The sequence below is a fragment of the Lemur catta genome, chromosome 22 (genome assembly GCF_020740605.2).
Source record: "Lemur catta isolate mLemCat1 chromosome 22, mLemCat1.pri, whole genome shotgun sequence".
In the NCBI taxonomy this organism is placed as follows: Eukaryota; Metazoa; Chordata; class Mammalia; order Primates; family Lemuridae; genus Lemur; species Lemur catta.
The window spans coordinates 26207767-26221734 of record NC_059149.1 but is presented as its reverse complement, the minus strand read 5'-3'; the positions used below and the strand labels follow the sequence as shown (position 1 = coordinate 26221734).

Sequence of the window (13968 nt, the reverse complement as noted above, 5' to 3'; positions counted from 1 at the left end):
GAATGAAGTTTTGAATTAAGCCTGAGGCAGTGAGAATGGAGAAACAAGTTAAAACATTGGTAGATCTTTAATTCAAGAAACATTTTTTTGAATTCCCACTGCCCTCAGGGAAGGAAAAATAAAAGTCAAAGATTTCATGTCTGGATGACATTGAGAGTGGTAATGACACTAATCGAGTTGACGAGGAAGAGTTGGCAGAGGGGTTATTTTTTTTCAGAAGGGGGTAGTGGGTATGATGAATATGAATTTGAGAGAACATTAGACAGGTGGAAACATGGGGCTGGAACTTGGATGTGAAGGCAGGTCTGGAGACAAATTAGAGAGTCATTACATTTCTTTTTTTTTGGAGAGACAGGTTCTCACTCTTGTCGCCCAGGCTAGAGTGCAGTGGTGTGATCATAGCTCACAGCAACCACAAACTCCTGGGCTCAAGCGATCCTCCTGCCTAGCCTCCCAAGCAGCTGAGACTACAGGCATACACCACCACAGCTCGCTAATTAAAATTTTTTTTTTTTTTTTAGAGATGGGGTCTCACTGTGTTGCCCTGGCCTCAATCCTTCCACCTTGGCCTCCCAAAGTGCTGGAATTGCAGGCATGAGCCACCATGCCTGGCCACATTTCTTAAAGTATATAAATAAAGGGCTGATGGCCAAAAACTGAGCCATAGGGAACATTTATTGTACCAATGGACAGTGGAAGGAAGAAAAGTAGTCTCGGACAAGACTGATCAGAGAGAGGAGAGTTGAGACCAAAAAAGTGCAGCATCCCAAATGGAAAAGGAGCAGAACTATCCTTTAATGATCACAAGATCTCTATATTAATTTTTTTAATTGATTTGATATTCAGAAACCATGCTAAATTCTCTTGATTCTAATATGTATCTATTGATGGTAATGTTAATCTGCAAAGATGTAACAGTCTTGTCTCCTCTCTTCTAACCTTTATATCTTTTATTTTTTTTTTCTCAGTTACAAGAAACTGAGCTCTCTAGTACCACGTTAAACAGAAGTGATGATGATAATGGGTGTCCTTGTCTTGAACCAGATTAGAACGGGAAAGCTTTTGTAGTTTCTTCATTAAATATGATGCTTACTACACATTTTCATTTGTAGAAACGATAGAGTTTCTTCTCTATTTCTAACTTTCTGATTTTTTAAAAGTCAGATATGGGTGTTGCACCTTATCAAATGCTTTTGTTGCATCTCTGAGGTTACCATGTGAGTTTTCTACTTTTAGACTGTTAATATAATATATTGCAATGTTAGCTTTTGTCACATTTAACCATCCTTATACTCCTAGGATAAATCTTTCTTGATCACAATTTATTCTTTTTAAATTACCCTCCTGGAATCAGTTGGCCAGTACTTTTTTGAAATTTATAATCTATATCCATAGGTGGAAAATGGGCCCATACATTATTTTCTTATACTATCTTCATTTGCTGGAAATCAAGGTATATTGATAAAAAAATACAAAAGATAGAGATTATCTTTTTCCAAATGTTTGGTCAAATACCCCAGAAAACTGTCTGGGCCTGGTTATTATCATTTTAATTCTTTTTATGATTATTGAACTCTATTTTCTGAGTCAAAATTGTGCTAGAGTTTTGGCAAAAATTTGTCCTTTTTGCCTAAGTTTTCAAAATCACGGGCATAGAGTTGTTTATATACTCTTTTATTTATTGAACCTTGCCTTTTGTTAAACCTTTGTTGTTTACATACCTCTTATTCATTGAACCTTTTTGTAATTCTACTTTTATTCTAAATTTTGTTTTCATTTTTTCTTGATCAGACTTGCCAGAACATTGAGTCCTTATTGCCCACTCTGTCAGTCTGCACGATTTTGACCTTTGGGACCCTTTACCAATTACACTTTCTGCCTTTTCACTAATCTCCATTCTCAGCCCCAAAGCGGGCTCTCCATCCCAGCCAAGTGAATTCATTCGGCATCTACACGGTGCCTTCCCCTGCCCTATGCCCCATGCCCCCTCCTGCAGTTGAATGCTTATTCTCACCTTCCTGACTTCCTGTATACTATTTCCCAGTGTGAAAATCTCACATTTTCTACCAGAGCATGTTCTTTTTATGTATTCATCTATTCAGCAATGTTTATTTAGTATTTGCTCTGTGCCGGGCATTTTGCTAGGCAGTAGGGATACAGAGTTCTTGCCCCGAGGGAGCTTCATAGTTCTGTGGGAGACACAGACAAGTAAATAGGCAATGACAATTCAGTGTGATTAGTGCTGAGATAGAAAATATTGGATGCCCAGGGGGCTTATGCAGAAGGGACATGTTGGTGTGGGGAGGGGAGAGGTGTCACTGAGACATTCCAAAGGCAGTGAGTGACCTAGACTGTCTGAAATTGAGCGTTAAGTTCCTTAGCCAAAGAAGAAAAGAAAACTGGAACCAAAAGTTCAGCTATCAGAAAGCTATGAAAGGTGAAAAAAGGACTTAGTGTGGGGCTGCCATTTCTTCCACTTTCAGTCTCTGTGCCTTTTGCAGAGCTTCCAACAGCGCCATGTTGGCACACAGCATCCAGAGGTGTCTGTAGGAGCCACTATGAGGAGGGCCCCGGGAAGAATTTGGCATTTTTGGTGGGAAATAAGTGGCGGTCACTAATTCTGATGACTTTGTATTTTGAATCTGGATTTGCTGCACCTTCCTTTATAGTAAGCCACCAAGTAGTGAAGAAGTAAAGACGTTTTAATCCATCCGTTTAACAGATATGAAGAGCATTTTAAGAGGTGTAGTCTCTTTGAAAAATGGATCAAATTCTTGAACTCATAGAATACTAGATATGTTTGTAAAGAAACTTAAGATATTAAAAAAAAAAAAAAAAAAGCTATGGATTATTGACCCCACCTGACCCAGGGCAGCTGGAGAGTCTGCCTTCCTCTTGGCGTTGGTATACTCAGTGCAAACTCTTAAAATTTGTATTCTCTTTTCTATGGCTTTTTGAAAAATCCTTTTTTTTTTTTTTTAATTATACACAAATGTTTTCTCTTCAGCTAGATTAGAAGCTTCTAGAGACTGGGTCCTCTTTTTCTCATGCCTTTTGCGAAGTGTTCAATAAAAATTAAAATGAACTATTAAAGGCCCAATGCAGTGACCATAACATTCTTGGGTTTAGGGTTTTTCAAAATTTTATTCCACAAGCTTGTTTGTGACTTTGTAAGGTATTTTTAGTTGATATTTGGACAAGGTGGATTTTTCACTTTGTGTTTGTGTCTGAACAAGATACTCCCGTTTGAAGCACTCGCTGAGTGGCCATTGACACCAGTCATAGATAGGTTTGCCCTTTGGTGGTGACATGGAGATGTTTGAGGTGTCAGCTTGGTTTGGAATGTGTCACTAAAAGCCTTTTAAGCCTCCTCCTTTACAGTAGCCCTGGGAATCAATAAGAAATGTCTCTGAGTTATAGAGCTAAAATTGCAAACATCCAGTCTGACCTGATCTCGAAGTTTCTTACAACTGCTCCAACCCCGTGGTCTTCACATTGTAGCGCTGCCTCTGCTTGTTTGTGGGCATTTAATTTTCAAAGGAAGAAGATGCTGGTGGCCGAGGTTCAGAGATAATATTTTCAGGGCCAGAGTTTGCTCCCCATTATATGTTTTTATCTGGATCAATAGTTCCTAACCTTTTTGGGGTCATAGCCCTGCATGACAATCCACTGAAATCTATGGAAAAATGCACATAGGCACACACAGAATTGTGTATACCATTTGAGGGGGTTCCTGGGCTCTCTGAGGTCCCCCATCCCCCTTGAGCTCTGGGGATCATTACTGACTTACTCTAACAGGTCCATATAAAATTGTTGCCATTTTAAGGTAAATGTGCTACCCAGGGACATTTGGTCCCTTTTGTTACTATTCTGGTTCCTTCCAGTTGACGCACACATTCAGGAAACAATCTGAGTTCATTACTAATCCGCTGCTAAAAACCACTGTGCTTTACTTCCCTTTCTTTCTTCTATGGAAACAATGAAAGCATATGTATTTGTTAGAGAAATACAAATAGATAGATCAGTTCTGCTGCCCAAGCAGAGAAAAAGCCCTTATATGCATTGGTACGTATCTGTGCAAATAGAAATGAGAAGATATTCACACATTGTTGTCATCTTCACCACTGGACATTAATGGTGAATGTTTTTCAGACTGTAAAGGTGCTTATAACATATGACTGCAATCGTATTATTTTAAAAAATAATGAAGCCCATGTATCCATGCTTATATAAAATGCTAAAGGCAGATGTTTCAGAAGGCACATACCCTCAGAGATTGCAATCCAGATGGTGGAACTTTGCTGCCCTAGTATTTGGAATTTTATTTCTTTATTGGGAAATTCACTGGGTAGAACAGAGAAAAGAGGGATAAGGATTCTTAGTAAACTGTGTTGATGGCTTTTTTCTTCTAACATTCCAGTGGGTATTTTAAATGGAGGTGAGGAAAGTGTGTTACAAGATGAGAACATTTGTGAGCTTTCCAGCACCTCAATCAATGAGCCTTCACTTTTGTTTCTAATTTGAATCCTGGTTTATTTAGAAAAGGCAGTGTTTTTTTAAATGCTCTGAAAACAATCAAGATTAAATTCAAATTGTGCTGACAAAAAGTAAAAGCACATCCTAAGGATCACATACTAGTGTGCTGTAGGAGTTCCTAGGTCACAAGAAGGTCATGTATGTTAGTTCATGAGACATACAGAAGTCATCTAAGAGAGAAAGGTGAGAAATAGCCCCATTTCATAGGAAACCCAGCTCAGAGCCTTGCCAAGGTCGTGGGACTAGTCATGGAGTTGGGAGTAGATTCAGGTTTCCAATCCCTAATCCAGGGTTCTTGGTGGCTTCTCTGCCACTTGGACTTGGGGTAAATCACCTCACCTCTTTGAGTCCCGACTCCCATATTCCCATAACATACACTTATTTCCTGTACTTCATAGAGTTATTTTGAGAATCAAATTATACAATTTAGTGGTTCTCAAAGTGTGGTCTTCAGGCCAACAACAGCAACATCTCCTGGGGACTTGTGAAAAATGCAAATCCTCAGGCCCCACCTCAGACCTGAGTCAGAAACTCTGGGAGTGGGCCCCGCACTCCATGTTTTAACACTCCCTCCAGGTGAGTCTGATGCACTGAAGTTTGAGAACTGCGGGTAATATGTGTGGTAGGATTTAGAGAAAAAGTAAAGCATTATAGAAATTTGAGATGCTTTGTTTTAATTAAGGTAAAATTCATGTTATATAGTGAAACACAAAGATCTTAAATGTACAGTTCCATGAATTTTGATATGATGTAATCACTGCCTCAGTCAAGATACCGAACCTGGCATCTCTCAGTGAGGTTCCCTCGTGCCTCCGCCTGTCAGTCCCCACCCTGCTTAGGCAGCCGCTGGTCAGTGACAAGACTTTTCAGTAGAGGAGATAAGAGAACCTGGTGATGGGTTGGACATAGAAAGAGCAATATTGTATTTTCCTGTTCCTTTACTATTTATGGGTAACATTCCTTTTTAAATTACTAAGCATAATTCTCTGTTGTTTTTCAGCCAATGGACCAAGCTTCTCTCAAAAACAGTGATGTTCTCGTTTTGACGGGCCTTACCCAGATTCCCACTGCAAACCCCGATGGCATGGTGGGAGAGTTCTGCAGCAACCTAGGTATGTAACCACCTCAAATCTTAAGTTGGGTGCTACACCTTGAATTCATTTTTTGATACTCTGTAGTATTTTTCCCCTCCCTTCATATTTACACCTCTGAGTCCCCTTTTAAGGCATTTCTCCCCCTCCCCATTTACTTCCACCATTTCTGCCCATCCTTCCGAGCCTCCTGTCGTCAGTAAGAGCAATTCTTAAGTAACTTAAATCTGAAGGTACAGTAAGAAGGGTTGTAAGTACATCAGAATCTTTAGCATTTTATACACCAAATAGTCAACATCTCACAGACCATTTTTATCTGCCCCCTTGCCCTTTGGTGGGACTTGGTCGGGGGAGGGAGTACTTACAGGGTAGCAGTTGTCAAGGCAAGAATCACATCTTTGCTTTGCCAGTGTTAATAATAGCACAGAAAAGACTATTTCACTTTGAATTCACAGCACTGATACAATGAGCAGGTGTATTTTTTCCCCACTAAAATTTGGTAGGTTTTATTTTGCCTTCTTTGGAGGAACACCAAATTGAGAGAGAGAGTGTTTTTTACCTGAAAGAAATTTATTTTCCTTTGGATATATTTGTCAATGAAATCTAGAAATCTTGCCTTTCTTTTAGAAAGATACGTTGGTTATTTTAGTCTGCTTGGGCTGCCATAACGAAATGCCACAGTTCTGGAGACTAGGAAGTCTGCGATCAGGGTGCCAACATGGTCGTGCCCTGATGAAGGCCTTCTTGCTGCTTGCAGGTGGCCACCTTCTTGCTGAGTCCTCACATGAAGAGAGGAAGCTGTACTGTCTCTTCCTCCTCTTACAAGGGCACTGATCCCATCGTGGTGGCTCTACCCCATGACCTCGTCTAAACCTAATGACCTCCCTAAAATTCCTACCTCATAGTGTCATCACATTGAGGGTGAGGACTACAACATACGAATTTTTGAGGGGAACACAAACATTCAGTCCATAACAGTTACCAAAGAGGAGTTAATGAGCTCAGAACTCTAAGTGATACTACCTCTGCTCTAGGAAAGAGAAATAGTCTTCTTATATTTACGTGAAAGGGATTGCCCTTTGAAATTTCACTTAGCCGTGCTAATAATCATAGTCTATTTTTGTTCTTTGCTGATACTAAGGCAAAGGTCATTTATTCTTACCTTGGACAAAGTATTGAACTAATTTCAAATAGAATCTTTGTTTTGTATGTTTGACCACAATCTAGAATCACAGACTCAAAGAACTTTGGGTTTGAAAGCCACCTCGCATCAAATCTACTGTCTCTCAAAGTGGAGTGCACTCACCACCTGCCTCAAGATTAATGAGGCTGCTTATTAAAAATGCAAATTTGGGGGGCCCTACCATAGACCTAGTAAATCAGAATCTCTGGGGAGAGGAGTAAACCCAGAAGAAAAGCTGCATTTTCAACATGTTCTCTGGTAATTTTCATACCAAACTAAAGCTTGAAAGTCACAGATCTCATTCATTCCTTTCATATAACGGGTAAGGAAACTGAGTCCTAGCAAGGTTGTGGTGGCTTACCTGTGGTCCTGTATCTTGGGACAAAGGTAGGGTTCAAGCCAGGCTCTTGAGCGAAAACCAGTGATGTTGATTTTCTCTTATGTACCATACTCCAGTAATAGCGAGTCCACCAGGGCTCAAATTACAGCACCTAGCTGAACCCGTACGTAAGAGTTGGGAACAGAGGAGGATATGAGGCATCAAAGATTCTTTGCCCAAAAGCCACTGTATCGATTTGTTTTGGAAACTAAATGAAGACAAACTTGAGTAGGCACTTTGGTTGGGTTGTTTGTTTTTTAAAACCAGTAAGTTTCAATTCCTCATTTAATAACTTATTTTAAATATTTAAAGTATAGAGGATTTTCTTACGAACAAAGGTTAACGAAAGAAAACACCAAAATGAATCAAGTAGAAAGACTTAGCCTATTTCCTTATAGGTCACATAACCACGGTCAGAGACTGAACAGAGACAAATCCAGCCAATTGTTGAGCAGGGTCTAAACAGAGAAGGAGCTTGGAGGTTCTGTCCTGAAGCTCAGCTGCGGCTGGTAATCTTTAAAACCCAAAGCCTTAATTGCACACTCTATTCCCAGGGACGTAGATTAGACTGATGAAAAATCAGCACCCTCTAGAGTCCCCTTGATGTGTTCTTCAAAAGAAGCGGATTATTTTACATGTGAGTGAATTATAAAAACAGAAGTAGAAAAACAAAAGAAATGCAAATATTATTTTAAAATTTATATTCTACCTTTATAACACTTCTTCTGATAATATTTCTGCTCCCTCTGGCTTCCACCTTTTCTAGCCCTGACAGTCCGGAATGGAGGAAACGTGTTGGTCCCCTGCTACCCTTCTGGAGTGATCTATGACCTCCTGGAGTGCCTGTACCAGTACATCGACTCAGCCGGACTCTCCAGCGTCCCCCTGTACTTCATCTCCCCCGTGGCCAACAGCTCACTTGAGTTTTCTCAGATTTTTGCTGAGTGGTATGTCAGTGTTTTCTCTACGAATTCTGTTTGATTCAGGATATTCAAGCAGTAAGAACAAAAATAATCTGTTTTTTTCTCACATTACTATTAAACTTACTACTTTGGAATGATTTTAAATTCACATAAAAGATAAAGGTAGCACAGAGAGTTCCCATATACCTTTCCCTCAGTTTCGCCTAATGTTAATGTCTCACATGGCCATATACATTTGTCAAAAAAAGAAATTAACATTAGCATATTATTAATAACTAAACTCTAATCTTTATGCTCATTGTACCAGTTTTTCGACTAATGTCCTTTTTCTGTTCCGGGACCCAATCCAGACTACCACATTGCATTTATGCCTTTGATTTTTTTTCTTTTTTTTTTTTTTTGACAAGAGTTTTTTAGTTTTACATATTGATAATTTTAGTATCTTTTGTGATTTCTTCTATTGATATAATATTTAGAAAATTCTTTCCCCTATAGATATCACATGACTAAACATATTTTCTTTCATTTTTATTATGGTTTCTTATTTCCTTCTTTTTTGACCCCCCAACTATTGTATCTGAAATTTGTTTTCGTGTATCATATGAAGAGAAGCGTTAACTTTACTTTTTTCCCAAATAGTCAAGTAATACATGTCCAGATACTATTTATTGAATAATGTTAACTTTTTCAACTGATTTGTATTAATATCAAATGCTAAACTTTTATATGTACTACGTTTTGTTTCTAGACTATCCTGATTGCTTCATCCATCCATGCTTTGGCCAATGTGGTGCTAATATCTGTTAATAACAGTAGCCTCATTTATAATTGTACGAGATAATTATTTTTGTGTGAGAACTACAGAATTACTTTATCAATTTTCAGAATATCTTTTTGAGTGCATAAAACCTATAAATGACAAACTGACATCTTTTTGGTAATATTTCCATCCTGAGACATGTGTTGTCTCTCTGTCTTTTAAGCTTATTTTAATATCCCTCCCTTAGAATCTTAAACTAGAGATCACATAATTACTTCATCTTGTTTCCAGCTATAGTTTTATTTAGTTCAATCCGTAAACCTTTGTTAAGTGCCACCATGTCTTAAGCACTGGGCACACGAAGGGTTCTCTGACCTTAAGGATCTGTACCTTGAAGGAAGAGGCAGTTGTGTAAACCTCCTACCACTTGGAAATAATCTGACAGAGATGCAGGTACACGTGCGTACGCACACAAGTGCATGCATGTATCTGTATGGTAAAGGCCTCCTGGAAGAAGATGCTCCTGAAGGGAGAGTGGGCTCAGCACTACAGAAACGCTGTCTGAGGGCGAGGTGGGTGGGCCGCTCAGGTGGATGGTGTGAGCCGAGGGGATGACATAGGCCGAGACATAGCGGGGAGGTTTGAATGGTTTGGTTTGTTCAGAGAACTGTCCATAGTTCTTCACTGTTAGAGTATAAAGTTCAGGGTGGGGAATGGTAGGATATGAGGCTAGAGGCATCCTGTCAACAGTGGGACTCATTGGAGGATTTCAAGCAGGAAATTGACACAATTATATTTGCATTTTGTATGGTTCTTCTTGTAATTACGTGAAGTTGGGGGGGTAGGAGGGAAGTAAGACTGAGGTACAAGGAAAGAGTCTTTTCAGAGGCCAAGAGAGGTAAGACTCCAATCTATTAACACAATATCCTATAGAAACGTAAGGGAGGAACCAGTTTGAGAGGTGATTGGAAAAGAACTGACAGAACTTGTTGGTTATTTGACATAGACAACGTAGCAGTCAAGATTGATGCCTCAATTTCTAGTGTGGTGGGTGGTGTTGACGCCAAACAAAACAGGCTCTACAAAGAAAGAGCAGGTCCATGCAGCAGGGTGGTTGGCGTGGTTGGGTTTGGTCCTTGGGGCGTTTGTGGTGCCTGAGGGTGTATGCGGGTGAAGCGTTTGCAATCCAGAGATGTGAGAAGCCTGGGCCACAGTTAAGGTTGAAGTGTCCTCAACATTGAGGTGACTGAAGCCACAAGAATGAATGGGATTGCCTCGGGAGAGGATTTAGGGTTAGGAGAGCAGTGGGTAAAGGATGGAACTCCATCTAAGTAGTGTCCACGTTCAGGGGTGGGTGGAGAAAGAGCATTAAGGAAAAGAGAGAGGAGGAACAGTTAAAATAGAAAGAATAAGAGAAATTTAGCACACATATTCCTCCCGCAGTGTAATTTACACAAACGTGTTTTATTTTTAAAAATTTAAGAAAATATTTTCCTTGTGTAAGTTCTACGCAGGGTGACCCACTGTCCCAGCTTTAGCACTGAAAGTTCCACCTCCCGGTCACCCGCCAACCAGGGTGGGTGGTCCCCCTCCCTCCACCTCAGAGAGCTGGCAATTCTCATCCTGGGCCCACATTGGAATTGCCTGAGAAGCGTAACACTGCTGTTGCTGGGTCCCACCCCTGGAGATCTGGATTTAATCAGTCTGAGACAGCAAGGTATTGGGCTTTGCAAAGCTCAGCAAGGCCATTCTGGTGTGTGCTGGAGGTTGAGAACCACTGTCTTAAGAGTTTTTCCTATTTTGAAACAGAGTTTACCAGTCACTGGGGTAGCACTCATCCCTATTTGATGTTGCTGTTCTCTTTTATACAGCCTTGCTGTAAAGCACTTTCTCCCTAAAGAACTCAGTTACTTACGTGGATGGATGCTAGCTCCAGACTTGTATTAATTGAGCAACTGATTGCTATGGAGCTAGAGAAGTCCTGGCCCCCCAAGCTGGGACCACCACAGCCCATCCTGAGGGTTTTGTGTCCTCTCCCCTTCGTTGCTCTCAGAGTCAGTATCCCCACAGCGGCTGCTCTGGGTGTTCAGTCTCAGGCCCAGCCTGTCCTCCTGGGCTCTGGGCTTCTCGTTCTCAGAGGTTCTGCTCTGGCCTCCACATGGTCCTGCTTTGGCACCTACAGAAGCCTGGCTCCTTGCCATCCCAGTGTCTTCCCTGGCTCCAGGCTAAGGGCTTGCTTGGTTGTTTGGGTTTGTTTTTGCAGGGGGTGGAGATGGAAGGGCCTGGCTCCTAAAGCCCTCTCTGATCTTTTGTTGAACAAGCAGTGCCCTGGAGAGTGTTTAGTACCTGAGGTCTGGCTGTCGGGGAGCAGGAAGGTCTCTTAGACTCCCAATTAGAGATGATTCCGGAAGAATCATTTATTCCTTATAATTCCTGATAACCCAGTAAATGCAGATCCCCTGGTAAACTCCAGCCCCAGAAGAAGCAAACTGTAATCAGCTCCGTCAGCCTCTCTGGGAAAGGGTGTGGGTCCCTGTTTGTTGTGCCTGTGAGGATTCTGGAACAGAGCACGAAGGAGCTGTTTCTCTTATCTGGCCACAGATACCCTATGTAGGTGGGCTTCGCGATCTCTAGTCATGTTGCAATCTGCCGTGTATCCCTAATCTGCCCCTTCTAATGGAGGTAGCATAATGTCCTTGGAACAATCTAAATAACGTTGGAACTTTTGAACTGTAATATCTATTTTAAATACTATAAGGTAACCCTGCAGAAGCATCTTGCTTCCATATTTATATCTTCTTCCAAAAAGGATATAAAGCAATGTTTTTGAAATCAAGATTAAAGGAAACTAAGGATAAGAAAAATTAGATATACTGTATTGTTAATACAAAATCCAAGCCCTGAAGTCCTGAACTCCTCCCCCAAAAGTAGTACCCATTGGAATTGTTTAAATGCTTTCATCTCGTTTGGACAGACTTCTTAGAAGTAGACTCTAACAAGTGTACATCACTACACATATTTTTTCCAACTTTTAAAAAATGTCAGACCTACACAATACCCACATACATTGTTTTATCAATTGTAAACGTTTTGCTTCATTTGCTTTACACAGACCTCTCTGTATTTTAAAGTCGTAGATTAGGAAAAAACATAGATGACTAAAACATTCACAGTGTCTCCAGCCCGAGACCCTCCGTGACTCTCCTGCTGGAGTTAGCAGTGCTGCTGTTAATGAACTAGTGCATGCACAAAGAAAGTCATGGTTCTGAAAACGGTTAGATCAATCACTTCCTCCTCAAAACTGATCATAGCTAGACGCCATATTCTATCTTGGATTGGATCCTGGAACATGAAAAGGATATGAGTGGAAAAACTGGTGAAATCCTAATGAAGTCTAGAGTTTAGTTAATTGTAACATACTGATATTAATTTCTTAGTCTGACAAATGTGCCACAGTTATGTAATATGTTAACATTGGGGACATAGGGTAAAGGTCTGTGGAAATGCACTGCATTTGCAACTTTTCTTTAAAATTATTCCAAAACAGTAAGTTTTTTAATAAAAAGTGTATTGAGAAATTCCAAAGGTTAAAAAAAAATTGCCCACAAGATACTTATGTCCTGAATACTCTGTAGACACTGGCTTTTATTCACAGTGATATTCACTGGCAGGAAAATTTTAAATACACTTCAGTATTTCGTATTTGCAGTGCTGCCAGTAGGTGGCAGCAAATGCCACAGTGTGCCCTCCCTAACTGCTGATCTGTGTTTCCTCTTTCCAAGGCTTTGTCACAACAAACAGAGCAAGGTGTATCTCCCAGAACCACCTTTTCCTCATGCAGAGGTAAGAAAACAGAATTACTGGGGCATGGAAAGAAAGAGATATAGATAACTTGACGCGGATGAGGATAGCAGGTCATTAGATAGAAGTGCTCTTAGGTAGGCCTGTGTGTCCCTTTGCTTCCCAAGTCAGGTGGCGTGGCGTACTCTAACTCAAGACTCATTTGTTTTTCTATTATTAACATTATATTAGCACAGGTGGAGCATCCCTTGTCTGAAATACTTGTGACTGGAAGTGTTTCAGACTTAAGATTTTTTTCAGATTTGGGAATATCTGCATTATACTTACCAGTTGAACATCCCAAATTTGAAAATCTGAAATTCAGAATGCTCCAGTGAGCATTTCCTTTAAGCATCATGTCAGCGCTCAGAAAGTTTCAGATTCTGAAACATTTCGGATTTTGGATTTTTGGATTAGGTATGTTCATCCCGTACTGTGTTTATACAATTCATAGCCTACGTCTGTTCTGTTGACCGGACAAGGAGTTTTATTCTAGTATATACTACTGCTTTTTTTGGGTAACAGATCTATTTATTGTTAAAAGTGTTCTTTCCAGTGAGTTATGTCAATCATCTAAGTAAATTTTTAATGTCGAAAATAACATTTCAGCTTAAAAAACAGAAAAATTCCACCTCCCTCACAGAACTGATGAGTATTTTTATATAGCTGAATACACAGTTTTGTTTTCATTGTTTTTTTTTTTTCACTAAATGATATGTTATGGACATTTCTCTGTATGCCTCATATTCTGATTGTTGCTGCTTAATTTCCGTACCAAGTCATGAACATACTATAATGAACTTAATGATTCTCCTACTATTGGATAATAGAGTTACTCATTTTTTGTTACATTTTTATTAAAAGGATGTCTAAAATTGGTATAACCACTTTAGAAAACTATCTGGCAGTATCTGCTAAACAAAATGCTCTATGCCTCGGGAATTTTGTTCCTGAAGTATCTACAGAATGCAAAGGTATATTACCAAAAGATACATACAAAAATCTGGAATCTTGGTAACAGTGCTGAAATATACCCAAATGCTCATGAATTCAGTAGAATGGATTTTGGGGTATATTTGTGTAGTGGAATACCTCTTACATCAATGAGCATGAATAAACTCCAATTATATGCAACAGTATAGACACACTCCACAGATATAATGTGAAAGAGTGAAAAGAAGCCAGATATAAAAGAGTAGATGTGGTGTAATTTTATTTATATAAAAGTTCAAAAACACAATAAACTAAGCCATGGT

At 39.8% G+C, this 13968-nt stretch overlaps 1 protein-coding gene across 1 annotated transcript in view; it reads left to right on the top strand.

The window, feature by feature from the left end:
* INTS9 (integrator complex subunit 9) overlaps nucleotides 1–13968 on the top strand; it is a 74606-nt gene that overhangs the window by 47256 nt on the left and 13382 nt on the right. The window contains 3 exon segments of the mRNA XM_045535576.1: nucleotides 5537–5648; nucleotides 7956–8136; nucleotides 12655–12715. Of these exon segments, the coding sequence (XP_045391532.1) occupies nucleotides 5537–5648; nucleotides 7956–8136; nucleotides 12655–12715 (354 nt within the window).